This window comes from Chinchilla lanigera, unplaced genomic scaffold (genome assembly GCF_000276665.1).
Source record: "Chinchilla lanigera isolate Chin_1 unplaced genomic scaffold, ChiLan1.0 scaffold00008, whole genome shotgun sequence".
NCBI lineage: Eukaryota > Metazoa > Chordata > Mammalia > Rodentia > Chinchillidae > Chinchilla > Chinchilla lanigera.
In genome coordinates, this window is record NW_004955409.1 from 4,339,608 (window position 1) to 4,367,487 (window position 27,880).

At 45.9% G+C, this 27,880-nt stretch overlaps 1 protein-coding gene across 10 annotated transcripts in view; it reads left to right on the plus strand.

Annotated features, from left to right (window-relative positions):
- The window catches only part of Atp8b4 (ATPase, class I, type 8B, member 4), a 235,200-nt gene that overhangs the window by 191,498 nt on the left and 15,822 nt on the right, over nt 1-27,880 (plus strand). For 8 of the 10 annotated variants that reach the window (XM_013510347.1, XM_013510349.1, XM_013510351.1 and 5 more), the window contains 5 exons: nt 605-755; nt 3,368-3,551; nt 4,097-4,320; nt 20,688-20,771; nt 23,437-23,682. In XM_013510347.1, the coding sequence (XP_013365801.1) occupies nt 605-755; nt 3,368-3,551; nt 4,097-4,320; nt 20,688-20,771; nt 23,437-23,682 (889 nt within the window). The remainder of the gene's footprint in view (nt 1-604; nt 756-3,367; nt 3,552-4,096; nt 4,321-20,687; nt 20,772-23,436; nt 23,683-27,880) is intronic. The other 2 variants (XM_013510353.1, XM_013510354.1) reach the window with 1 other exon arrangement.

Genomic DNA, 27,880 nt, shown 5'->3' on the forward strand with positions numbered 1-27,880 from the left:
GGAGGGAGAGTCCATTTGGAATGAACCTGTGCACTTTTGTGTCTGTAGTTACGCTCCCAGAGGATGAGTTCTATTGTTCAGCCTGATGAGTACCATTTTTGCGTAAAATATTCTGTCTTGTAATGACTAGAAATGACCTGACCATCCATCAGTTTTTTTTTTTTTATTGTCAATTCTAAAAAAATGTGTTTCACAGAAGACTGCTATTTCAAGCACGTACCTCAGATATATGGAATTCCTAGATTTCATCAATTGCCTTTAGCTTTTTGCTTTCCATTATTTAGTGGTTCTGCGGCCTGCTTATACCAACTCTATCAAACACTAGCTAAATCCAGCCCAAGATGGTGAGTTACCTTGTAAATAATATAAGCCATTTGAGAGGACTTTGTTTTCATCATGTTTACCTGCCCATTTCCTGTGATCTAGAGATTTGCCAGTCTCCACATCACAAGGAATTCCTGGTCAGCTCACTGGAACTGTGGCTTCCACCAGCTTCCCTCTGAGGAGGGGTGGAATGGGTTTCCCTCGACCTGTCTCTTGTTAGATTGAAGGCATGCTCTGTGTACTTTGTCGTGATTTCCTTTCTTGCCCCCTGTTCTTTAAGGAAGGCAAAGGAAAGTTTGCCTGGACAAAACCACAGCATTCTCAATGCCCATGCAGCCTGTGGAAAAGAGCAACAGTTGGAGATGGCCTCGGTGGGAGAAGAAGACACTGCCCCAGGGGACTATGCCTTGGTCATCAATGGCCACAGTTTGGTGAGTTCACTGCAGTCCTTTGTCCTTCCTTTTCCTTTAGCCCAATAAACCTCTCTTTGTGCTGTCACAATAAGAGCTCTTCTTTTGTTTCTCAGGCAAATGGCAGTACAAGAAACCAGGGCATACACAACGATTTCCTGTTGCAAAGGGAAAGGAAACTGCCAATGTATATTTCATACATTATTGCTTGAACTATCACAGTGGCAGGGAAGCGCTGAAGAAACACTGTATTCACAGAATATCAATCTTGTCTAAATGACTGTGGACCACTTAGCAGCATTATTTAAGTGCTTTTCCGAGGGGGAGTGTCACAGTTCTCTGTTATTTAATTAAAGTAAGGCAACTTGGTGGATGAATTGCAATTATTGCTTTGCCAATGTTTGTGATTTGCAGAGCATAACCTGACCTTCATATAATTACCACACCAAATTATTGCCATTAAGATACCTCTGGTGGTTTTTCTAAATAGCAGCGTTTTACGGCAATGCCAAACAATTTGCTTTGATTAGGAAATCTGGTTCTTGTCATAATAGAATAAACTTGCATTGTACTTTTAATGTAGTTCAGGTTCCAAGTCTTGAACAAATATCAAAACACTCTTCTGAGTTTCTAATTTAGAATACAAAAAGCTCCGATTGCATTTTAGTGAAATTATCATTTATGTGCACAAAGAATTAATCTCACATCTTTCTTTGGCTTTGATGATCGTTTTTCACTTTGGAGTTTGGAAAATAAATGTTTCTTCCGAAGACATTTTCTTAGAGGACAAAAGAAGTTGGACATGAGTATATTGTATTCTCCCCTTTGAGCTCATCTGTCTGTTAGCTCTCAGTACTCAGCACATTATCCAGCTGGATTCCAGAGGTAATGATGTGCTGCCTTCTACACCACCGAACGTTACAGAGCTCAGCTGCAGGCCAAGCTCAGTTGAAAGTTTGTTCAGATGACACGAACTTCTCCCTTGCACACATGAGCGGCAACTGAAAATTATAAGGCTGTCAGCTGGGACTTAGAGCTGGTGGCCTCCAAGTGGAACCTCCCAGCGACCAGAGTATGGGTAGGCTTCCTGATGAGCTGTGCTTAGCCCTTCCTCTAAGTTTAAGGAGGCCGAAGTGTGGTGGGTGAGAGTGCTCAGGTGGTCTTGCTCTCTGTCTCTGAATTTGTTGAAAGAAGGAGCGAAGATAGATAGACGCTCTCCAGGAACCCCTTTAGCTTCACAGCCTGACTCCCAGGAAACCATGAAATGCCATTTTCATTTAAGGAACATCAACTCTATTTTTGCTAGTATCACCAGAAGTCGTTTTAAAATCATGATTCCAATTTGTTCAAACCCTGATGTTCTGCAGAATGTAACTCAGCTTCAATTTCCCAGGTCTGATTCTAGTTTTTTTTACTTGTTGATTACAAAGAAGAAAGAACAGAGACAAAACGGGACCTCTCTAAGGAAGACAGCCAGTAACATGGTTTCTCTTTCAGAACGGATGATGACGTCTGAGAACACAAGCCCACAGTTTCCTTTAGGAATTACAGGCTTGGGTATGAGAAGTTTCTACACCAGAGTTAGGCTTTTATGCTCATTCACTCAGCCACCCATTCGTTCCATTAGCAGTTATTAAACATGTGCAGGTCACAGTGTCAGAGTCTGAGAATGATGATGTAAACAGAACCCAGTGTTTGTTTTAGGGATTGACTGTAACAGTTTGTGAAACACAGTAAGAGAAGAATGAAGACACTGCTTTGAGAACACAGAAACAGTTCATTTGGCTCCCTGTAGAAAAATCAAGGAAGACTTTCTGGAGGAAGTGATATTTTCGAGCAGAGATGACAGCAAGTGCAGAGGCAGACGCAAGACAGGGCCTTTTAAATCAAAGGAAACAAGCAGTTTGGCTTGATGGGAATATAATGTGGACTTAAAGGTGGCTGCAGAAGATAAAACGCAAAAGGAATGGATGGGCCAGCTTGTAACCGGCTGGGAATGTCTCGCTAAAGAATCACGTAAGGATACCTGGAAGTTTAAGTGACTTTGTGTTTCTTCTGAATGTATCCGTTTCAAACGTACAGTGACATGTTTTCTAGAAAACTAATTCCACAGTTACTTCAAGGGGATTATCCTCCCCACCTGGTAACAACCCCAGCATATCTAAAGGCTCTTACGCGTTTGTATATGTGCAAGAGAGAAATAGCTGGGGAACCCGTTTGAGACGCAGGTTGCACACCACCCTTTTACAGCCAATAAGTCACCATCATTTGCAGTTCGTGCTAAACTTGTGAGATGGGGCCTGGGTCCTTCCTTCGCTTTTGCTAACTTTAGTGGGTCCCAGACCTCCTCTCCCCTCTTGCCACAGCAGCATGGGCGGGTGTCAAGGAGAGCACGCGCATGCGGAGCAAGATCTTTAAAAAAAAAAATCTCCTGGTGCTTCCCACGAGTTCAACATTCATTCCTTTAGTTTTTGCTGCCTCTGTGACCATGAATCAACAACTCGTTGAAATGAATGAAATAAAGTCAGTTTAGTGAAGTCAGCTTTACAGAGTCAGTTTAAGAACAAGACATTTGCTGTCCAGATTACAGCTCTGAGTTACGATTGCCTGTCACTTTCCTTTTCCTGTTCCAGGCCCATGCCCTTGAAAGCGACGTCAAGAGCGACCTCTTGGAGCTCGCCTGCCTGTGTAAGACTGTGATCTGCTGCAGAGTCACCCCACTCCAGAAAGCGCAAGTGGTAGAACTGGTGAAAAAGCACAGAAATGCTGTCACTCTGGCCATCGGCGATGGGGCCAACGATGTCAGCATGATTAAAAGTACGAGGTGTTCGTGCAGGGGGGCCGGGCACACCCAGGGCCCCCAGTTCAGCCTCTGGTGATGTGCGACAGGGAGGGCATTAAAACCGGATTGTGCCGTGGTTCTAAAGCTGTGATCCTTTTGAATCCAGTGCTTTCCCCCTTACTACCATTCATACCATCTGTTTGTGCTTAATGAGGTCACTTGTGTACTTTTTAGATTAGAAAAAGACACTGGCCCCTGCTAGCGTTGGGGGACATAAGTAGCCACAGTGTAGATGAAGGAGACCAGAGCCATAGGCAATGCCTGCATTTAACTCCGTCTGTATAGTTCAGGAACTGTAAAACCTTATGAAAGCTACTGAGCTTTTTTCAGCCCAGTTTCCTCTTAAGTAAAACTGGGGGAGACACCTCGTCGTCATGAGTATTTGAGATCACTTGTGAGGCATTATAATTGCTTCAGTTGCAGGTTTCCAGTAAATGAAAGACATAAAAGAGCCCTGATAAGTTTCCTGAAGAGGCTGTGCCTCCGTTTCGGGAATGAACGAGTCCCTCTCGTCTTACAGGTGCTCACATTGGCGTCGGCATCAGCGGCCAGGAAGGGCTTCAGGCAGTCTTGGCCAGCGACTACTCCTTTGCCCAGTTTAGATACCTGCAGAGGCTTCTCCTCGTCCATGGAAGGTGGTCCTATTTCCGAATGTGCAAATTCCTGCGCTATTTCCTCTACAAGAATTTTGCATTTACACTTGTGCATTTCTGGTACGGTTTCTTCTGTGGATTCTCAGCCCAGGTATGTGAAAAGTACTTTTGTTCCTTCCATAAGATCCCACGAATTGCTAATGACTCTCCCTCATGGTCCTTTATTGATTCAACAGAGAACATCATTGTATGCCTGGTCCAAAGGACAGTATTACAATTTGTCTTGGTTACTTTTCTCTCCTTGCTGAGACAAAATACCCAATGCCCAAAACTGAGGAAGAAAAGGTTTATTTAGGTTACAGTTTGTGGAGGTTTCAGTCCATACTTGGCTGGCTCCGAGGCAGAAGACAGCAAAGCAATAAGAGCAAAGGGGGGAATGGCAGCTGAATAGCAAAGCAGCCAGAGCAAAAGGGAGGAATGGGGGCAAGAAGGCTCTTTCCCTCCCTTACATTGTAAACAGGCTACCCCCACCTAAGGGGCGTGTAGCTCTCACATAATCTCCATGCTTTCCTCTTCCACAGGATCAGGATGTATACAAAGTAAGCACCCTGTCTTCTGGCTGAGTTACTTAGCTAAACCTCTAGACAACATCCACGCAGTTTGGGTAGCAACTCATTGCCTAAAAGTTGATCTACAGATAACACTGGTATCAGTAAGGAGAGTGAGCAAATTCATAAGATAGGATGCTATTTTTATACCTACAAGTGGATGGCTACTCGGCTCAGATCGCATTCACAAACTACACGTTTCACTTCCCTTCCTCACACAGCTTATGATTTTGAAGTCATACTTGGCATTGGTTGATAATTTGTATCCCTGAACAAATTACTGTAGTTGTAGTTGTTTTTCACAGCTTGCCCCTTTAACCTTTATCCTGGAGCTAGAATTGATCTGCCCATCATTATTCCTGTACTAGGATTCTTTGCACTGGGCAGTGTACTTTTTTTCCCAGTGAGTTTTCTACTTTCACATATTCTCATGTTACTAATTAGCACCCCACTCCTTCAGCCTTCTGTTTGTCTGTGAAGGTCCTTGCACCTCTTTGTTTTTGAAAGATACCGTCACTGGCTATCAGATTCTTAGCTGGCAGTTTTTCTCTCCCTTCAAGGTTTCTGCTGAGGAATCCACAGAAAGTCTCATCCCTTGTATGCTTTCCCTTTCCCTGGTTGCTTCTCTCTTTGCCTTTCCCTTTTTGTTGTGGGTGTTGTTTTTGGTTCTAGTATTTCTTTTTTCCAAATCCAAGGCCTTATGTGTAGAGCATGTGTTCTACCACTGAACAACACCCCCGGCCTTGTCTTTACTGTGGACAATTTCACTGGGGGACTCACAGGACCCACCTTACTTGACGTCCTCTGGGATTCCTGGGTCCGGCTTGCTGTCTCCTTCCCCGGGCATGGCAGTCTCTCTCTGTGAGTTCTTTGGAGGTTTTCAGTCCTTCTGTTGCCCACATAAGTGGCTCAAGTGACCTTTCCTCTTTTTCCTTTTATCTCTCGCTTCTCTGATTGGATGAGTGATTTCTAGCGATCTTTGAGTTCATGATCCTTTCTTCTGCTTTATATATCCATTGAGTATTTCATTTCAGCTATGGTGTTCATGAGCTCTGGGACTTCTGCTTGGTATGTTTTTATAAGTTTTATCTCTTTGGTGAAGTTTTCACTTTATTCCTGCTCTCCTGACCCCCAGGAACAGCTTTCTGGCTGTTACTTTTAATTCTCTGTCAGGTAAGTCACATATCTGCACCTCATTTAGGTCAGTTACTGGAGATTTATCTTCTATCATTTGGGATTTATTCTCCTGTGTCTTCGTGTCTTTGGCTGTGCATTGGCCTCTGCGTGTAGATAAGACATCTTGTAGGACTGGCCTGTGCTAGGAGAAGGGTCTCAGCAATCCATCTAGCCAGAGATTTTAAGGTGCTTCCTAAGCCATGGCCAGGGCACTGTCATCTGTTTATTAGTGGCTCTTGGGGGCGAGGATGTGCCCCATCCTATCAGCACCCCGCCAGATTCTGGAGATGCAGCGGGAAAGGCTGGAGTGTTTTGTAATTTGTTCTCCTCCCTTCTGTCTTAGTGGTGAAGTGGGCATGAGCGTTTATCTCCACCTCTCTAGACTAAGCCAGGGAGAGGACTTGTAAGAAATGCCCGAACCTGGTGTGAGCTGCATCCCCTGACTCTGGGAGACAGCTGCTGGGAGCAGACCCAGTGTGCATCCTGTCCCCTTTCTGTGTTCTAGGACCACCCCGGGGCGTCAAGCCCCCTGCCTCCCTGAACTAGTGTGATAGAGGCAGAGCCTTGAGTGGCCTCCATAGAAGCCGTGGCCCTTATTCCCTGCAGGAAGAATGGGCAGCCTGGCTTTATCATGGGAAGGTGGAGGGAGGCTCCCAAAGCACCAAGCTCCGGCTCTGGTGCTAACAAGGCTGTTGTTTGTTTGCCCTGTTAGTTCCGTGGGGCCACTTCTTTGGAAGTCAGGCCGTGAGCTCCTTCCAGAGAGAACAGGAGCTGTGTGTTCTCACCCCTTCCTGCTCTGCTCCCATGGGTGTGGCCTTGAAGTGTTTGTGTACTGCGGAAACCACCACCTCCTGCTGTGGTCCTGTGATCCTGACACATGCGGGCGCCGAGTCCCTCTGTTCCCAGAGCTGGGGAGTTTAGCACAGGCCTTTGGGAAGGAGCTGAAGAGCCAGGACACTGAGCGTGCTGCACACATCCCTCCTGGGGAGAAACAGGAGCTGCTTTTTAAAGCATCTTCTCGGCACTTCTTCCGGGGGATGAAGCCTGTGGAAGAGTATGCTCATGTGTGCGGAAGCACCACTGTTTCCCTGTGGTCTAGAAAGACTCTCATGTGTCTGACCCTCCCCGCTCCCAGAGTTAGTGAATTGAAATTCCATCTGACTCAGCTATACCTCTTCTGTATACTGTCCCAGAAAAGTTAAAGACGTCATAAGGTAGCAGGAAGTGCCCCGCTGCCAGCCAGTATACTTCGGTTTCTCAGCTGCCCAGGTAATAGTTCCTGTTCCAGTTCTGGTTGCTCTTGTCTTCTAGAAATGGCTGGTCACTGTGATGGACGTTCTATAAACCAATCCCCAGTGGACAAGCCACTCTGCCTCTGTACTTCCTGCTTGCTTATCCCATATAACCCGTAGACCGCCAGAGATCAGGGCCTGAATTCTGGGAGTGATCCCAATCAGTGCCCACTGACGGAAACAAATGTGCCTCCAAATCCTGGGTGTCGTTTCAGTGTTTCTGCTTGCCACTGAAATAACACAGTGATACATGCATGCCCATGCTTATAGGAACACAACTCAGAATAGCTTAACCTTGGAAGCAGCCTCTATGTGCATCAACAGATAAATGGATAAAGAAAATGCACTTATACATAATGGAGTAGTACTCTGCCATAAAGAAGGATAAACTTGAGTCATCTGAAGGAAAATAGATGCACCTTGTGTCCATAGTGACAAATGAATAAATCAGACCAAATATTGCCTGCTTCCTCCTATATGAGAAACCCAAAGTATAAACAATTTAAGGAGCCAAATAAAGAAAGATGAAAAGAAACAGGGAGGTGGCCTTTGTGGGGATGGAGAGAGGCCGGAGGGAGGGAGGGAAAAATATTCATTGTTTCACAAACGTATACTAATAAAAAAAGCTTAAAAAAGGAAAAGAAAAGAAAGTCAGAGCACGTGACACCCCAGAGTTAGAAGGCTGCACATGAGAGCTTCGCCCTGCTGTCCTGGGGAAGAAGCTGGTCTTGGGGATCTCTTTCCCAGTGTTTTGGCTCAGCGCCCCAAGAACCGTCCCCCCTCCCGAGGCCGGAGTCTCTGACTTCCTCTCCCAGGGGACTGATCCATAAGCAGATGCTCTTTTGGTGCCCCCATCCCCCGGAGGAAGGAGCCTCTTGTTCTGCTAAAGATTGGATGTCAGGAAAGTTTTGACCCTGAGTATCAGCTGTGAGATCCAAGAACTATAGCGCCGAAGTACACTTGTGAATAGACGAGCTGTTTGCAAGACACTTGAATGCAGACAGGGCAGGACATTAATACTCTTCAGTAATGGCAACAAAAGAAAAGATGCCCTTTGAGAATGAAATGGTACCCACAGCTGTCTTACTGTGTTCTCCCATTGTTCTTTCTTGCTTGGAGGTTTAATCAGTGACACTGGCTTCAATGATATTCATGAAACTAACTTTTTCAATCACTTTATTCCTAAAAGATTGCATATGAATTAAATAGTGGCATTTTATGTTCGCTTACATGTGCCAAGGGAGGTTAGTGAAGCCTTTTTGTAATGAAAGTATGTTTTGCACGTTTTTTCGCTTTTTCTAGGAAGTTGAGATTCCTTAAAATGAGGCACACCTTTATCCACTCCTAAAGTTGTCTTTTAAGAATAACATCTCTGGAACTAAATGCACAGTATGTTGATATTTTTGCCCTTCTTGATAATCTCTTGACAGCTGAAGTAAAGCAGAGGCTTGATTTTAGCTTCTCAGATGGGGGAGTTATCTCCACTACTTCACAGGAGGCTGGGGGTGGGGGCACTCAGGTGCTGGCGATACCACCTCTGTCCGAAAAAGTCAAGAGTGGAGAAGTGGCCTGTGTCTTCTCAAGCCTGGGACTGTTCCGTCACAGAACAGCCGAGTGAGACTATCTGCTAAGTGATATCTCTCCAAGATCTAATCTTCCTATTCCAAAGATTTACGGCTGAGAAATCACAAAACTTTGAAAGGGCTCACTTTAACTTGAGCTAAACCCCTTAGGCTGCAGGAGAGCAGTTAATACGTGCATTCACAGCACACCAGCGTTGCATGTGTATTCAAGGTTGCTGCCAGGGGTGTTTATCAAAGCTGTGAAGCTGATAGTAATGTGTGGTGACTTCTCACCTCTACCTCCCCGTTAATTCTGCTTTGTTTTCAGGATCTGACAAAATTGGTCAGTCAGTTGTTAAGCAACTTGATTTTTAATCCTTTCACCAGTATTTACATTTAAAAGAGAACAAAGGAGAATGCTAACTGCTGCAGAGACCGGAGTATCTGACAGCTGAGCCCTGCTGTAAGACACACCACTTGTCTATGGTTAGCTTTCTGAACGTTGAACTTAGCGTGTTTCTCTTTTGTGTTCTTTTCTTTCTCTGTTTCTTTTCACACTGAAAATTCTAGTCATTGCACAATCCTCGTTTGAATCCCTTGTCTGGCCTGGTTGAACCTGCTCTTTCCTGTGCTATGAATGGCCCTGGACCCGTGGTTGCGAAGCTTTGTTCTGTTCCTACTTGGTTTGTGTCATGGTTGCTCCTTTGCTGAAAGAGGATGTGTCCCACCAGGAGTGCTTGTTCACACACGGCTTGCTGCGCCCCAGCCCTCGAGTTCCCGACTCATTCGGTCTAAGGTGGACTGCAAGGACTTGGTGACTCCTGTGTCCCCTGGAGATACTGATGCTGCTGAGGTCAGGATCCATGCTTGGAGCGGGCTCGTGCGGGACAACCAAGAATATCCACGGGTCTGCTTCCTTGAGCTCAGAACCCAGAGTGACACCCAAGCTGCCCATGTTTGTTTTGTCCGTGCCAGACTTCTTCATCTTTCTGGAGGCAGGCGACGGACTAAGCAAACAGCTGACCTCCGCAATCCCAGTTTTCTAATGGCGTTAGAATCCCCTTCATCCTTCCTACCACGTCATTGGCCCTGAGGTGTATTATACCCACAGCTCCAGCCTACACTAAGACAGGTGCTGGAGGGACAGAGAATCATTTCAGAGCTGAAGAGTGTGTTCTCCAGTTTCTCTGGCCTATCATGATTTCATCTAGTTTACCCTCGTGCTTGGCTTTGACTCCAGACTGTACGATGTTTTCTATGCTGATAATGTTAATATGGCACAATAGCTAACTGGACCACAAAGGATGCGTTTCTGAATTGTTATATATCAGTTTCTCCTAGAAAAATCATAGATCAGCTTTCCTACGTTTATTTTGTTTTGTTTTGACTGGTGTAAATTGGGTAGGGTACATTCTCTGTAGGCAAAGGAGCAATCATGACGTAAGACCAAATAGGAATCCTAGACTGCTTGCTTGCTTGCTTGCTTTCTCTCTCTCTTCTTCTCTCTCTCTCTCTTTCTCTCTCTCTCTCTCTCCTTCTCTCTTTCCCTTTCTCTCTTTCTCTCCATACTGAACCCAGGGCCTTCATGCTGAGCTACATTTCCAGTTCTTTTTCAAAAATCTGAGATGCCCAAATGGTACTCCCACTCACAGTCCTCCTCTTCAGCCTCCTAGCCTCCAGGTGTAGGATTACCGGTGTGCACCACCACTCATCATGTCTTTTCTATTCCCTGGATTTTGTTTCATCTTGTTTTCACTCAGAGGGCTTGATCAGCAAGAGATTTAACTGATAAGTGTTTTGGAATATTTTCTTAGCCCTCTTTTTCTGAGGACAATGTACTGTCATTGAGGCAAGTGAAAAGAAAACAATATATCAGGGAGAAACACTAATCCTCAGAGAATTTGTGAATGGGGGCACTTCTGCGGTCATGCTCCCCCACGCCCTCGTGGAAATCCTGTAGCCAGCTTGGGTCTCCACAGGCGAGGTCTTCCCTGTCCTGCCTCCCCCTCCTAAACTGCCCCATTGGAATCAAAGGCTCTGTAGAGGGGTGGAGAGATCAGTAGTGGAACTCCAGAGCCTGCAGACCCAGAGATGTCAAGGATCTCTTTAGAGCCATCTCTGGGAAGCCGAATCTTCAGTCACTGTCTCTGTCCACCCCAGCCAGGAGAGAGGCTCACCTCGCTCTACAGTGCAGAACCGACAGCCCTGAATGTTTGTTCATTTGACAACAGTCAGCTGAGTGCCAGTTTCTGGCCAAGGATCCTGACCTCCCTTAGGGCCACTATTGCATTTCCTGACCTCAGAGAACTTATAGGCTGGGAATAATGCTGTTTTCATAAATGCAAAACTGATGTTGGATGGTTCCATAGCCACGTTTCTGTTCTTTCTCCATCAAGAATCTCTTCTGAAATAGATTTGTCCTTGATAAGGCTGATCTTGGGCCAAGCCTGCCAATTTCCAGAAGGATTCTAAGTACCGGAATAGTCTTCCCTATACCTCTCATCAGATTGCTATAAGTAATCCATTCTGCAGCTAAAAACATCTGGCCAAACGTGCACAGGCCATGTTCTCTTAAGACATGCTGTTGACTTCTTTAAAACTTTAATGAGTGAAGTAAGGTGTGCTTTTTCTCTACCTCCTCAGCCCACCTTTCAGAGCCTGGTGACTTTTCTCTGGGCGGTTCTGTTCTTCTCTGATACTAGCTCCAGTAGTTTCCAGCCAGTGCCTGTCCTGGGTGGTGGGCTGGGCTAGGTGTCCAGGTGCAGTGGGCTGTGACAGGTGAGGCTCCAAGCGGCCTGAGGGTGGGGCTGCCACCGCCTGTGGACAGTGGCGCTTAGGAGGTTGCAAATGGTTGGTGACGAGGCACAAGTTGGGCTGTGCTGGGTTGCTGTTCTTTCCTTTGGTCACCTCAGTCTGGATGGAGTCTGCCACTGCTGGCCCTGCTAGGTGAGCCCTCCTAGAGAAAGAGCCGAGATACAGAATAAAAAATGTGTGTCCTGTTGAAAGCTAGAATCTTTGCCTGCCAGGGAGTTTCAGAGATATTGAAGGTGGCTGGGACTGGAACCTGAGTCTCTGAGGTCCCCTTCAGTGTGCTTTTTACTGTGCTTAGTAAGTGGGTGCTCAGTTTATCATGAAGTTACAAAAGCTAATAACCACATCCTTTTGTATTTGCCCTTTCGGTCTATGTTTGCTCAACCCCCTGATCAACAGACGCTTACTTTTTTTGTAATGAAGGAGCAATATCTAGAAACACTCAGTCCCATATGACCATGCAGGAGGGAACCAAGGCTCCCATGGAGAGAAGGCTAATGTCTTGGGTGCTATCTCCCAGAGTTTCGACCCGTAGAAAGGGTGGACATTCCCCTAGGGCCTAGGAAGACAGCCTTCTAGAATCATCTGGAAGCTTAAGGCTACTTTCTGCCAGCAAACACTAACTGAACAGCTGCTGAGAGACAAATTAAATATAATCTGTCCTGATGAGATTGTCAGCCAGATCTCTGGTCCACAAGTCTGGATAAGGGTCAGATATGTCTCTAAACTGAATCCCCCTTAAGGACATGTTTATCCCAATCTGTTACTGAGGTCCTGTAACTTTCATGGAGTCTACTGTGGGTTTGTGCTCACTATTTGTACCTGTAACTTATTCCAGGAGCACCTTAGGCCCTCAGGACTTTTCATAAAGAAGCACTATTTCCCCCTAGAGGGAGAGAAAGAGAGCCAACAACAAGAACGAAATTGTAGAGGCTCTATTTAGGAAATTGCCATTTGAAACTGTGTAACTACTGGCACCGTGTACTTGTGAGATGATATTATCTGATGACAATTTATCATTGTCAGGGAGATACAGAGCTGTGTATTTTTAAATTTCTGCTATGATATGGAAGCAATTATCTTGTCAAGGCTGGAAAAACTTTGGTTCTGTCAAACAATATAAGAAAACTCACAATGAAGACTTTGGAGAGTGACGAGAAGGAGTATGACTGACTGCAAGGCTTGGATGACTTCATGGGCTCGGTTACCTGGCGTTCCGGCTCCACCTGGCACGGTGGCTGCCTCCCCCTGGCCTTCCAGATGTGGCCATGGAAACCCAGGGTGGGGCTGGTGCTCGGGCTTCCTGGATCCTGCTAGTGCATTTCTGCTAATTACATAAATCAAGAGCAGATGTACTGAAGCTGATCACCTCATATTTATTCCACAGTGTGTTTTCTTTAAATGACAAATGTTTTTTAAGGCCAAAAAAAAAGTCATTATATAGCTTTCCTTTGCAACACACACCCAGCATGTTATGCATCTCAAAAAACGCAGTTCACACCATGAACTCAACAGGGAGCCGGGCTAGTGGTCTCGGAGCACAAATCCCTTTGCAACTGTTTAAGAACCTTCTTAAGGTTTATATACATGTGGCGTTCTGTGAATCCTGGATCCTGTGTTCTCCAAACTGTTTTTAGGTTGTAACTTGTAGCTGGATTAGTTTTTACTCCATATAACATGGTTGATAAGGCTAATAAATTGCTCCCACAGAGAAGGCAGCAAGGAGGAGCTTTCCTTAAAAAGGAATACAGGGAGGATGGAAAAGCGGAGCGCTCTCCCCTCCCTTGTAGTTCTGATCTGTGAGAAGACACTGATGGCGTGCCAAGCAGATTAGTGGCAACCTGAGGAGCACGGCTTTCTCTCGCAATTCTGAATATTGAAAATGGGGAGCAGATGTCTTGGAAATGGAAGCAGCATAGCTGATGCTGGAAGGAAAGGGGCTTTGAGGCATAGTTTTTGTGGAGTCCCTGTTTATATAAATAGTTGGGGTCACTCAAAGTCACGGTGTTGGCACCATATAGCTAATGCAGTCTCTGGACAGCATGCTTCCCACATCAGGACATCTGGTCAACCAGTGTGTATGGAGAGGGAGGGGTGACAGGAGGAGCATGGGGACAGAACCATGTGGGTTCTGGTCTGGGCTTTCGTGCCCCTCCTAGCCAGTCCTAGTCACCAGAGGAGAATAAAAAGGAGGCATTGTCTACGATAACTGGGTAGTTGGAAATCTCTTGCAAGGAGAAGAATCCCAGCAAAGAAGAAACTGTGTTTGTGGCTTTAATTTCTATGACATTCCCTGAATCTAAACCACGCTAAGCCATTCTCCTTCCCTGGGAAAGAGAGTTTCTAATGTGAATGTTTTCGTAGAGTCTGAGACAAGACCAGAATCAGAAGAAACAGGGAACGATATAGTTTGGTATTCATGAGGAAAATGCTCAGTTCCATGAAGGTACTCATTTTCATCTAAGTCTTGTTCTAATTTTCTATTGATTTTGTGAATACAGTAGTTTATTTCAGGGTTCAATGTCTATGGCTATTGGCCCAATAAAGATTTATACTTTCATCCAAAAGTATAACTGATGGGAAAATGTGCCTTGTGGTTCACCCAGGAGATGCACCACTTAAATATCCCACCCAGCCTCGCCGCCCCCCCCCCTTTTTCCTAACTTCCATAGGGACAGAGTGCATCTATTGAGTCTCCTTTTGTGGAACACTACCACCCATAACCAGGAAGGGCAGTTGCTTCAGTGAATGGTTCCATTTATCTTGGAGAGTGGGAGCAGGAAGGGATCAGAGGGCTTCCTAGAAGATCTGCATGGCCACCCCAAGCCGCCCTTCCAGGATTCATCTTAAAGCTGCGGCCGTGAAGAGTGCAGAGCATCAGTGACACAGGGGTACTGAGTTGGGGTGGGCGTGAGAGAGAGAGGAAGGCATCGCAGATACTGGACATGGATGCTGTCCCAATGCAGCAGCATCGGAAGCTAGTGTGGGGGACACAGGGTGGCTCTGGTGAAAGGACTGTGGGAAGGGCTCAGGTGTTAACATCACAGGTTTGAGGAGCCTGAGGTGTATCCACAGGGAAGATAAATAAGTAGTATCTATGAACAGTTGTGAAATACTTCATAGTTATTTGTGGAGCACTGATCATTGGCTATGTGATGTTTTGGGGATTAGGGGTAAACAAGTCTGTTTCCATGGTGATTATATGCCAGTGGGATGAAGACCTAATCAGAAGTGTGGCAGTAAGATGATTCTGCAGTTAAGAAAGCACCAAACGATCTAAAAAGTCTCACTGAAAGCATGACTTGGCCTTAAGTGTTTAGAAGGCATCTCCTATAAGAATACTGCATCTTCCCATGCTTGTCCCTCGGACAAAGTACCCAAGGCCACACTAAAAGAGAAGAGGTTTGTTTTGGCTCATAGTCACAGCCCATGGTTGGCCAGCTCCAGGGCAGCAGAGTCCAGAGGGGGTAACAGGGGACTCTGCTCCCTTCATGGTGGCCAAGGCAGAGACACAGGAGGAGCTGGGGAAGATGCAAACCAGGTCATGCTCCCGGTGCCCCTCCTCTTCCAGGCAGGCCCCACCTCCCAACACCAAGCCAGCCAGTTGGAGTGCCCCAGTGATCCAGTCACCTTTTTGAAAGCCCTTCCTGGGGTAGAAGTGCACCAATAGGTGCAAATGCCCTGAGGCAGGAGAAAGCATGGGCAGTTGGAGAAAGACAGAGCATGGAGCCTAGTGAGGGATGACAAGAAGGTGAGGTTGAGGAGCCTGCACCACTTGGGAAGGGGCATGTTCAAAGGAGCAGGGAGCTGGTGGAGAGCTGTGACCCAAGCAAACAGTGGTGTTATCATTTTAAATGGCAACACACTCTAAATTATTTTTTTAACTTCGAATTTTTATAAAAACTGTGTTTACCGCATGCATTCAAGTATGTCCCACAAAGTAAAGAAAGGACCACCTAGGGAACTTGCCAACTGATACCTCTGACCGAGAGAGAGCTTCATACAGGAGCCAGCACTGTAGACACCAAGGGCCCCAGACAAGCCCACCTACTGATACTTGTCATATTAAAAGTGAACATGGGGAAAAACTAAATATGTATTGACTCATAAAAATAACTCTCGACATGTCTACATAGATACTTTTTGAGAAAATTCCTGTGTTTTCCAAAAACAAAACATAACAGGACAAGAAAAAACTTAACGAGGAGGGCGTCATTGCTTAACACTTTGGTGAAACTATTTGGCCTAATGAAAGACAGCTGGGTTCCCGTACCTGCCTCCGCACTCGGCGCTGTGACGTTAACAAGTCATATATATTCCTGAAAGAGTCGAGTGAAGGGACAAACACATGACTTCTTCATTTTGTTAGGAGCATCGTTTTGACAGTGTGAGTGTCCTAAAGGGCCCCTGGACCTCGCTTAGAAATGCTGTGTTGAGAGTCGACAATACCTGTCTTGTAATCTTCGCAGGGCTCAGGTCAGCACCCCCACCTGTAAATCGGGGGCTGTTAATAGCACCTGCCCCATGGGGTGTTAGGACTCAGTGAGTTAACATAGCAGAACCCCAAGAACAGCACGGAGTGAGTCCCTAGTAGCTATCAGCTGTTTTTCTTTTTGTTCTTGTAATCCTGAGTGGAAACAAACACTCTTCCGAGAAATTGCAAAAAACGCACTGAAACTTTATTCGAACTGATTTTCCCTTCCTGTCTCTCTTGTTCCAGTTGTAAAATGAGACTTCAAACCTGGGTGCCAATTGAAAAATGCTACTGTCAAATAATTGGAAGTTTTGACGCTGGCCAGTTGGTGACAAGGAGGCCACTCTGTGCCAGGCCGTCAGCTCCTGACAGTTTTGTGCACCATCGTTCCTGATTCTTCCCCCCTCTTCACTTCTCCCGAGTGAAGCTGGTGGTGGATGAGGGTGGAAAAGTGATTCAAGGGCACCAGGGTCTGTGGGGGAGGCTACCAGCTGCAGTGCACCTCTTTTCTTCTGTTTTGATTTTTCCATACCATAGTCATGAGATGAACTGATGAATTTGAGGAATGAACATCAGATGTCATCAACAAATTACTGAGGATTTGTGTCAACCCACTGCCTTGTTGTTTGTTTCTTTTAGTGGGAGTGAGTGTAACTCTCAATCTTGCCTTCACGTTGGAATTACTTGGGAAAATTTAAAACCACCAATAGCTAGATTTTGCCTCCACATATGTGATTTAATTGGCCTGGGGTGTGGCACAGACATCAAAATTTTTTAAATCATCATAGTCTCCAAGGTTTCACCAGGCTGTGACTATAAAAGGTCATCTGCTTTACTTTTTTATTGTAAAATATAAAAACACTACCATAAATGTCAATGAAATGATTTGTTATTAAAATGAACATGTACCATGGTCCAGCACAAGAAAGTGGACATTGCCAGACACCCAGGTTTCTTGCTTCTGTTGTCACACTTCTTTTCCAACTCTCTCGAGGTTACCATTACCCTGACATTTTATAATCCCTGTTCCGGTTTGTCTTATAATTTATGAATTATAGAGTCATGCTTCTTTGGCTCAGGATTACATTTTTACTTTCTTAGTCATCTGTGTTTTTAAATATGGCTTTATGTTATTCCGTAGTATTTTTTCATATCAGTACGTGCACATGTTTCTCCATGCCACCCCTGTAGACATTTGGGTTGTTTCGGTTTTGGACCATTATGCCAGTGCTGCTTCGAATATTTTTGCATGTATCCTGGTACATGAAGTAGACATTTGTGGATATATATAGTTGGAAGCATAGTTGGTGTCTTAGTCACTTCCCTGACACTGGGAACAAGGCACCCACAACTTAAAGGAGGAGAGGTTTATTTAGGGTCACAGCTTCTACAGAATTCAATCCAGGCTGGTGGCTGCAATGCAAGAAGGACATGGTGGAAGAAATCTCCTAACCTCACATGGGCTGCCCGGAAATATCGGCAAAAGCAAGAGCCCGGGACAAGAAGTCACCCTTCCTGGCCACGCTCTCAGTGACCCGCTCCAACCAGGCCCCGCCTCCTCACAGCATGGTCAGCTTTGAACACATCCATGGGCAAATCCACTGAGGAGTGCAGCACCCCCTCAGTGCAGTCGCCTCCCACACACATGAGGCTTTGAAGTGACACTTCAGATCTAAACCCTAACAGCTTGACACATTCACTCATCAGAAGGGAGAGACAGAGGCTGGGCTGCAGTTGTGGAGGTCTCTCGGGACAGGCTGTAGTTGCAGTCCAGGATTCTACATGTATTCCTCCTCTGGCTGGGACCTGGCAGGGGCAACTGGTATACCCGAGAATGTTGATCTGCAGGTGGCCGCTGGGAGGCTCTTTGCTCCTAGTGATTTCCCTGGGTGGAGGGACAAGGTGCACTGCTCACCAAAGGTAGAGACCCTAAGGGCTCGCTTCCCACTCTGGGCTGGGACCTCCTGGTAGTGTAGTCATAGGCTCTACTGTCACAGGACAGCTGGCTGGCCTTCTTCCCACCCGCAGCTGCTGGTTGAGGCAAATGAAGAGTATCTCTGGAGAAAGCTAAGAACACCCAAGGCCTGGAAATAGTTAGTAAGTTCTAATTCGCTCCTTGATCTTGACAGGTAATTCCCCACTATCTTGTTAGTTCCCCGACGCTTTGAAGAGGTGCTCTTTTGATGTCTCAGATTTTTGGGGTTGTCGTCAGTGGGAAGTGTGGTGTGAATTAACTGCTTTGGCACATGCCCCCCGCCCTATATGGGTAGTGTAAGCTTGTTGCAGAAACTTCTGCTAAAATAACTTAGGGGTTTCCAGGGAGAACCAGAAAGCTTTCCTGGCCTCTACTCGTGGGTACCCGAGTCTCTGCACAACCGTCTGCCCTCTGCAGTTTCCATGGTGCTTCTTGTATCCCTCAGGTGACCGTTGCCATCTTGTCCCATTTTGCTCCCAGTGCAGACAAGCTGTGGTGTGTTTTAGTTGGCCCATTCTGGTTTTCCAAGAGCTAGCTGTTAAATTGGCAGAAATCTTATGAGCTGGTGGTTAACTACAGGCATTATTAAAAATTAAATTATACAAATTTATAATTTAATTAAATTCTATTAAAAACAAAACAAAAATCCATACACTCACAACTCATCACTGCCTAATTGTTTTACCATGCGTTGCTCTTCATGCTTTTGGGAATGCCTCTGTTGGCTTTGTCTGGTGGGCGCATTGTGTGATGCCATGCTATGGTGCCCCTCTGCCCAACTCTGCACTGAGTGACAGCACTGTTTGAAATCAGCTCTGGAGGGCCTGGAGTCTATGGAAACTGAAAATGCTTCAGATCACGCCTTTTTAAAAAAGCCACTTCTTAAATGCTCATCACGACACAGACCCCCTTTTCCAACCCTTGCATCGGCGAGGTTCCAAGCAGATGATGAAGCCGGCGAGCCTCAGGGAGTGACAAAAGGGAACTACCATGTGGAGAACTCGAAGCTGGTGATGATGAATGGCTGCTCTGAGTCCCAGGCCAGGGCTGCTTGACGGTAGTTCCTCTCTTGGTTGCTTTGCCCAGTTTCTGTCTTGGCTATTGGTGGTAGAATTCATCTTCCTTGCCTCGTGTTGGCCTCCCCTCAAAGAAAATGATGTCAAGGAGCTCTTTCCGACGTGAATTCCAGGCCCAAACTCCAAGATACACAGAGAATGAAAACAATTCTCTCCCTCACCCGTCCGCCTACTCTCCTTTCCCCATCTGTTCTTTCTCAAGATTGATTCTGCCCTAACAGCTCTCCGAGATGCGGACAGCGGGAATATTCAGGGTCTTCCTTCCTCCCCATAGGCGCTAGCTTTGCCGAGGACGGCTCAGAATGCAGTGGTCGGTGTAGTTCATAGTGTCTCTGTTATCCGGTTCTGAAGAAATCCACTGCAACACCACAGAATAGGCTGGGGCTGGGCCTTTAAGAATGACCTGCACGTCCCCATTTTCTGCAGCACACTCCATGCTGTCTCACTGATGCCTCTGTCGCAGAAAGCAGTATATTCAGTAGCCTTCTCCTTCGGATCTCATCTCCGTGGTCACTCCCCAGTGAGACCTTCTTTGATTGCTTTCTGACAATTAAAAACTTCTCAATCTCTATACTTTTTCCTCCCTGGTGCTTATTTTCCTCATTCATTCACGCCCCCCCCATAAGATCTGATCTTGTTTGTTGTCTCCTCCCCACCACCATTCAATTGCAGATTCCATGACAAAGTTTTTATCTGAGTGATTGTTAGAAGCATCATTGCCTAGAACCTAGGGCCTGGCATGTAGTGGTTTCTCAATAAATACTGGGTGAATGAATGAATAGCCAGTGAGATCAGAGTGGATGAATGAGATGCTTTGGAGCTGGAGGCCTCAATTTTAATGTTTACCTATGACTACAGGGAGAACCTCTGAAAGATCCTGTTCTCACATCTCCAGTACTCATCAACGGAGTGAGGACAGAATGTCTGTTCCTCATGCCTCCTCGACGTCAGTGAGGCTCATGTAAGGATGTCTTGTGTAACTTACTCTACACAGGTGTGAAGGGATATTTTTCTTGCCTTTCTTGCTTATACCTAGTGGTTGGTTTCCTTCTCACCTTGCTTTAAAGCACTCCCAAGAAAACGTCTCCATTGGAACACAAGGCAGGGATAACAGGCTAGTTGCTGTTCTCCCTCCACAGATTCTAGTGGATCCTTTGTTTGTCACTTAGGTCAGATATCTGAACTTACGATAAGCCATTGCCAAGCACAGAGCTGAGTAGAAAGCCACCATTGAGTCTGAGGTCTCTCCCGTGGCAGCGGTGTGCAGGTGTTAACCTACATTATCTCATCTTGTCCCTCTGCCACTCTGTGGGGAGACAGTGGGATCACTCAGACACCAAGTGCTGAAGTGTAGAGAGATCTAGTGTTCCACAAAGCTCATGGAGCTGAGCAGAGGCAGAGCCTCAGGGAGAATGCGCGTGTGTCTGTCTCCAGGAGCTAACTTCCACTCTTCAGCGACTCGGGTTAGTTAACCCAAGAGCCTGAAAGGGAGTGTTCTTACTAATACGGACCGCGTTCCTCATGGACATGTTATTTCTTTTCAGACTGTGTATGACCAGTGGTTCATCACTCTTTTCAACATTGTCTACACATCATTACCAGTTTTGGCCATGGGGATTTTTGACCAGGTACGTGTTCTCTACTTCATAGCACAGTGTCTCTGTCATACCTTTCAGCTGCTTCCAGCTTCTTGGTGGAAGACATTCCTGGAAAGCGCTCTAGAAATGCAGCTATCTTAAACGAGGTTGCATGAGTCGCAGACCCTTGCAGGTCCCCTGACCCTGCTTCTCCTAAAGGGTTCTTTGGCCAGACTTCAACTCCTCTCTTCTTAGAGATTCATATCTCGCGTTATTGATATAAAGGTTCTGAGAAGTCCTGCAGGAAGTAGTCTCTTTTATTTTAACCCAGCTTTGTCTGAATTTCAGTGACTGTCCTTTTGCCTTTCTCCTTTTTGCTCTGTATTGTGCCTTTTGCTTCACACCCCGTGAGATGCTCCTATAGCCTCTGAGGCTTTGTAAAGAACGACCATGCGGTGTAGACAGGAAACCAAGGAACCAGGCTGCAGCCCAGAAATCTAGCCCAGGTGGAGAGGCACTTGGCCAGCACAGCCCCAGAATGGGCTGTCCTACAGGGTCACAGTAGGAGAGGACCACACAAACCTCCACTGCCAGGACAGGAGGAGCATGATTTCTTGTGAGAACCCACTTGAGAAGAGACAGAGGAGGGGGTCAGTCATAAACATGGTACCCTGGCACTCCAGGAGCCTTGGAAGGTGCCTCCTTTTGCCTGTGGGGAAGTGGACGGCTACACAGTTCAGTTGCTATGGCACAATCAGAGCATATTATTTTTGGAAGTGTGGGCTTTTTGTTGTTTTGAAGTATTTTTAAGGAGACCAGATTTTCTCCCGGCTGTTGTTAGATCCATTTGCAAGGCCTCGTTTTCTGGCCTAATGCCACCAATTGCAAAATACAGATCTTCACGTTCTGAGCTCACTGGGCTCACTTGCCGCGCTGCAGGCTTTGCAGTCAGTTCTAAGCCTCACTTTGCCTGTGTAGGAAGGGCAGCTTGTGAAAGGCACATTTGGGGGGAATTGTTCAAAAGTGATGAACTTCCAAAGACCTTGGATGTAAAGGATTAGGCACATGCACGTCCAAGTGCCCATGTTTATAAGTGTTTCTTTTCCTGGTGCTCTGTAGCTTCCCAGAAGGTGGAATCAAATAATAAAAATAAAGCAGTTTCTGGGAAAACATGGTTATTGTGCAACTCAAAAAAATATAATAAAGCTCCTATTGCCATCAAGTTGGATGTCTGCTCCTCTCCTCTCCTGCTTGGTCAGTTTTGGCCCTTATGCTGGTCATGTGATCACAGGACCCTGTGCTGGAAGGGACTTGGTGATCATCTATCAGTTTGTTCATTTTGCGAGGAGTCAGGTGCTGGAGGTTCAAGTCATTCTTCTCATGTCACGCGGCTGATAAGTGACTGAACCACCTAGAACCAGGCCACTTGGCACTGGGGTTCCTGCGTTGTTACTTTGCTATCAGTTCTTATTACCATCATTATTTTATTTATTATTATTTTACCCATATATGCTATTGCTTTGGGTGTGGCGAGGGTTCCTGCGTGTTTTACATCTCATTTAATCACAGGAGTGGTTCTGGGAGGCTGGTGTTATGTTTGTGTGTCTGGAGATGGGGAAACTGAGGCTCAAAGTGGTTAAATAACAGGTCTTAGACTAGGCCCTGGCTAACCTGTTACCAGACTTCAACTCAAGCTATGCGGTTGCGTGCTTCAAAGCCTGTGCACATAACCCTGCCAGTCACCAGACCGGGACAAGGGGCCCTGATGGGGTCTCAAAGCGGGATTTCCCGAAGAGAACACATCCGCACTCTGCAGGAAGCCCGGTTTGGTGAGGCCTGGCCTATCTCATAAGGAGGAAGTGGAACTAGATTACACATCCCCACCAGCACACCGGGTTCACCACCTCTAGCTGCTTCTCCTCCACCCACAGCCCTCTGGTGCTCCCAGGGCTGGATTCTTGCTTCCTGGTTCGTTCTGCGTGCTTGGCTGTGTCTCACAGTGTGGAGATCAGCGTTACTCTAGAGCTGGCTGGAAATCAGTCTCGGGCTCGCTGGGCTGTGGAGTCATCATCTGCTCCTCAGGAGAGTCACCCGCACACTGAGAAGCATCGCGCTGGGTTTTTCAGGACGTGGTTGGTGCCAAGCATCCGAGTTTCCTTGTCCTGAATCCTTGGTACCCGCTGTTGAATGCTCTCTGGATGAAACACTCAGGTCCTAACCCTTAGGCTTCAGCCCACTTTAGGTTCCGAGTGGCAGTTTTGCCTCCACAGCTCTGCTGCCCCCTGCTGGCCATTACCCCTCACCACGTGGGCAATCCCCTGCGGTCCCCTGGCTACACAGGTGTCCTGGAATTTTGGAAACTCCTGAGGAGTCTGCAGCCGTGGCTGACTGCAGGGGAGTGCAGAAAAGAAACTTTGATTTCAATCCAAGTATCTGGGTTCAAGTCAAGTCAAGTTCAGTGTCTGCTCCTTAAGATCTGTGTGACCTCTCATGAATTTCTTTTGGAGATTCAAGTTCCTTCCCTGTACAATAGAGATCATTTTATTATCTTCTGGGCTGTTGCAGGAAAGAAAACAAGATAATGTCTTGTTCTGGCCCAGTGCATATTCGGGCATGCTTAAAAGGCATTTGCTATTTCTGGACACAAGGAATACAGGGCCTCTCTGGCTGTCCTCCACTCTGCCCCACCCCCACTGAAATTACACTCTGTTTACAGGATGTGAGTGACCAGAACAGCATGGACTGTCCCCAGCTCTATGAACCTGGGCAGCTGAACCTACTTTTTAACAAGCATAAATTCTTCATCTGCATGGCGCATGGAATCTACACCTCATTAGCCCTTTTCTTCATCCCCTACGGGGCCTTTTACAGTGCAGCTGGAGAAGACGGACAGCATGTGGCTGACTACCAGTCCTTCGCCGTTACCATGGCCACTTCTCTGGTCTTTGTGGTCAGTGCGCAGGTAACCCTGTTCCCAAGCACCGTGTGACTGGCTGTTCAGCTTTCAGGATTCCAGTTTGTTGTTGGCTGATTTTGTCTACTTGTTGGAAGGAAAATAATCCTAAAAGAATACTGGGTTTTTTTTTGTTTTTTTTCTTTTTAGTTACACATTTTGAGATGAAAGCAGGAAACTCTAATACAAATTACCAGATGTGGAGGATTAGAAATAGGTGTCTATAACTTTCACTTTTGTGGAAACCTCATAATGAATCACTTCTTTGGTTTGGGCATGGCATGTAAAGAGACATGGTTCTACTACTACGTCCTTCTTGTGTTTGAGGAAGAAGAGTGTTCCAACGATAACAGAAAGAGAATCTTCCCATGATATCTTTAAGACTTCATAGCTTCCAGGTTTTAAGTGAGAGCTGAAATTTATTTGGCAGTGGAATTACTCAAGAGGTGTACTGTTCTATCTGTGGCACATCCAAATCTCAGATGTAGGAAGCCCATTCTGGTGGAGATGGTTTGTGATGCTCCATAACTTCCTTTCAGGGGTATCGTGAGCTGCGTTTTTGTTGTAATGCCGGTGGTGGTCAGCACCCCTCCACTCTGAGTTAGGGCTCACAAACACTTCTGATCTATTGATATTTGTGGCTCTGGATGGAGACAGCAAATAAGATAACCTTTGTTTTATTTTGTTACCTTTTGCTTACGGAGAACATTGCTAAGAATCAAGCGATCTCCTCTTTGTCATGAAGGGTATGTTTCCAGTTCTCTGGATTCTCTTCCCAGGGAAGGGAGGGCAGTTATGGGTGTCTTTTAGCGGTTCAGCTTATTCACCTCTACTCATATCAGGCCCATTCCTTGGTGCTCTTAGAGATGATTTGAAAGGCCATAACTGAGATAAGAGGCCAATCTGAAGGAAAAAGCAAATGGAAAACATTCCTCAAATGGCCTTCACATTATCTGCTAGATAAGTAAAGGTAATAAATTACCTGGGACATTCATAAGAGATCTGCCATATGACAGGCATTAAATGCTTTTAGTGAAACTCATCTTTCCAATTAGTGCTACACATTTTGGATGACTTTATCTTTTGAAAAAAAAAAGGCTAGTGTGTCTTTTTCTGTTTCCTTTTGCTTACCCATACATTATTTTCTTATATGCTATCCCAGCAGTGCCATGCTGTGTTTTTATATTAAGTTTATATTTATATTTTCCCCACAAAGCACATAGTTTCTCCTGCAGTTGGATGCCACGGTTACATGTCTCCTTTTTCACAATCAAGAGACCACAGAAACAATCCTATGTTAAAAAACATTGCTTAGTCACAACACAAAACATTTGGAGTTGTTAAAATAAGTTATCGCAAATTTCTTACCCTTGATTACTGAAGTTGCATGAGGAGGATACCGCTCTGTTCAGAGGGGTATCTGGGGACTCGAAGCACCAGCTTTCCCCTGACTCAGGCAGTTTCCTGTGGTGGTGTCCACGTCTACTCGGTTCAGCTCTCAGTGGCCATTTGTCTCTCTGAGAGTCGCTTTTTGGCTTCTGACTCCCTAGGGCAGTGGGCCTTGACCTGGCCAGATCACCTCACTCCCTATACCCAAGCCATGCTGGCTTCTGTCAGCCCCAGCTCCACCAGTCTCTCCCTGTCCTACGCCTTTCCTCCTCTCCTCCTGGAACATTCTCCCCGCTGCGTCCCTCAGATTCAGGCCTTTTCAGGGAGGCCTCCCTGAGACTCCCATTGAAACCAGGCCCGTTATTCTCTCTGGTGGGACACGAGTCATCCCTTTGTTTGCCTCATAGCAGTCGCCTCCACTTGGACGTGTGTCCTGTTCCCTTGTGTGATGTCTCTGTCTTCTCCTTGGAAGCCACAGGAAGCAGAGCTGATGCCTGTTTTGTTCTCTCCATGTGTCTGTGCCCAGCACATCAATTGCTGTAGAACAGACACACAAGGACGTGCCTTGAGTACTGAAGAAATGAGGGAGACATTTCAAGGACGTTTGCCTTCTGTTGATTCTATCAGAAAAGGAGGCTTCTTCTGGGCATGTCAAACCCCTGGGACTTGTACCTGAGGTTTACAATATAACTTTATGTTTGCAGTTTTCCAGTGTGCCCACACTGGGTTCCCAGCCAGTCTGAGCAGCAGAGTCCCCCTGTGTTGAGTCAGGTAGAAGGGTGGACAGGGCGTGGAACAGGGATTTTGGAGGCCTTCAACCGCAGAGCACTGTGGGGAGGCTCGTCCAGCATATGCTTGTGCCATAATTTATCCACCCATGCCGTGGTTAGATAACTACGGAAAATAACACAATGGCAGGCTTTTAATACATACTTCTCAATAGTATTCTCTAATTATTCCCTAAGGATATATTCTTAAAGTGAGAATTCTAGGTCCAAGGGTATAAGAAAGCTTAAGATTGTTTTTACACATTGCCAAATAGCCTTCCAAATAGATTATTTTCAGCTGAAGTAAAAACCCTTTTCAATAGTCCTTTGTGGGTTTAGAGCAATTACTTTGAATTATTTTACAATGTTGAATTGATGACCTTTTGCTGCCTGGGAAATAATTAATGTGTGTTGGAAAATATTCATAAAATTTGCTATTTAAATAGGAATAAGCTTTACAAATGGTTTTTCTTTGAAGTAAGAGAGTTTTACAGGACAGTTGTAGATACTGATGAGACAGTGCCTGACGTTAATGTTCAGATCTTGCACAACCATGGTGCGTTCATCAAACCCAAGAAATTATCATTGGTGCAAGACTACTAACTGAACTGCAGACTTGGTTCAGATTTTCCTAGCTTTTCTATTAACCTTTTTTCATTCCAGGCCCCTGCATTGCATGTACCTGTCATTCTCCTTGGTATTCCCTCTCTGACAGCTCTACCGTCTTTCTTTGTCTTTCACGGCCTGAACAATTCTGAAGAGCAATGGTCAGGTATCTTGTAGGATGTTCCTCAGTGTGGGTGTCTGTTGTTTTCTCAGATAGTCTGAGGTTGCGGCTTTTGAGGAAGAATCACAAAGAGCTGATGTTCCCTTTGTGTCATATCCTCTTAGGGAGCACGGTATGTTAACATGACTTGTAGATGATTCTCATCTTGGTCACTTGGCTGTGATGTCCTTTCCCAGGATTCTCCCCTGCAAGCTGTGCTTCCCTTTCCATGTTTCTTAAAAAGGAGTCACCAAGCCCAACTCAGACTCGAGGGGAGAAAAATCAAGCTCCATCTTTGGGTGAGGGAGTATCAAAGAATTAGTGGCTGTATGTTAAGACCATAATAGATATATTTTTAAATAAATGAAATGGATGCACCTTGAATTCCTAATGTTAAATCAAATAGATCAGGCACATAGGCTTAGAAATAATCTGGTTTCATAAGAACCATTTTTTTGGAGGGGGGGCTTTTTTCCTGTACCAGGATCGAACTCACGACCTTGGGCTTGCCAGGCAGGTGTTGTGCTGCTGAGCTAAATCCCCAGCCCCAAGAACCGTTGCTGAACTCCTACCATCTTGAATGGTGAAGCTCTGCATCATTTCCAATTTTTTTTTATTACTTGTTAAGGTTTCTTTTACATGAGAGACTCAAAATGCAAGTAAATCAGAGAACAAAATAAAAGATAGACAATAGGAAAGAGCTAGGTAGAGCTTTGGAAAATGGGAGGCGGTCTAAGAGACGGAGAAAAGGGTAAGGAGGAAAGGAAGGGGAGGTGAAAAAAATAAAATGTGTCACGTACATGTACCCACTACTCACAGTGAATGTATTCATGATGTGCTGCAAACATGTGTGAATAAAATAAAAATTTAAAATACTGATATAACAGTCTGGGTTCCAGAAAGAATAACTGATGAGCCCAAGATCAGACTGTGATTGCTTTTCAGGACTAGCTCTGGGACCCAAGAGCTTGAGCTCCTAAGTCAATGTTCTTTAATGAAAGCACTTGTGAGGGTTGTCATTAAGATTCGGGGCCAGCATTTCCCCTCCCATGGTTGTCACTGGGACAGAGGGTACATAGGTAGAGTGGGAAGCAGTGCCACGCTGTCAGCATCAGCATTGCTATGACGCCTCCTTGCAGCTGTGTACCTCAAAAGGGGAGGTGCTGGGTCTCAGAGCTCTATGGCTGTGTTACAGGCTCAAAGGCCTCTCTGTCTTGGCCACAAGCTTCATTCCACGGATTTCTCCCCTCCTTATTTCCCCCCGCCCTCATCCCCCCAGATCACC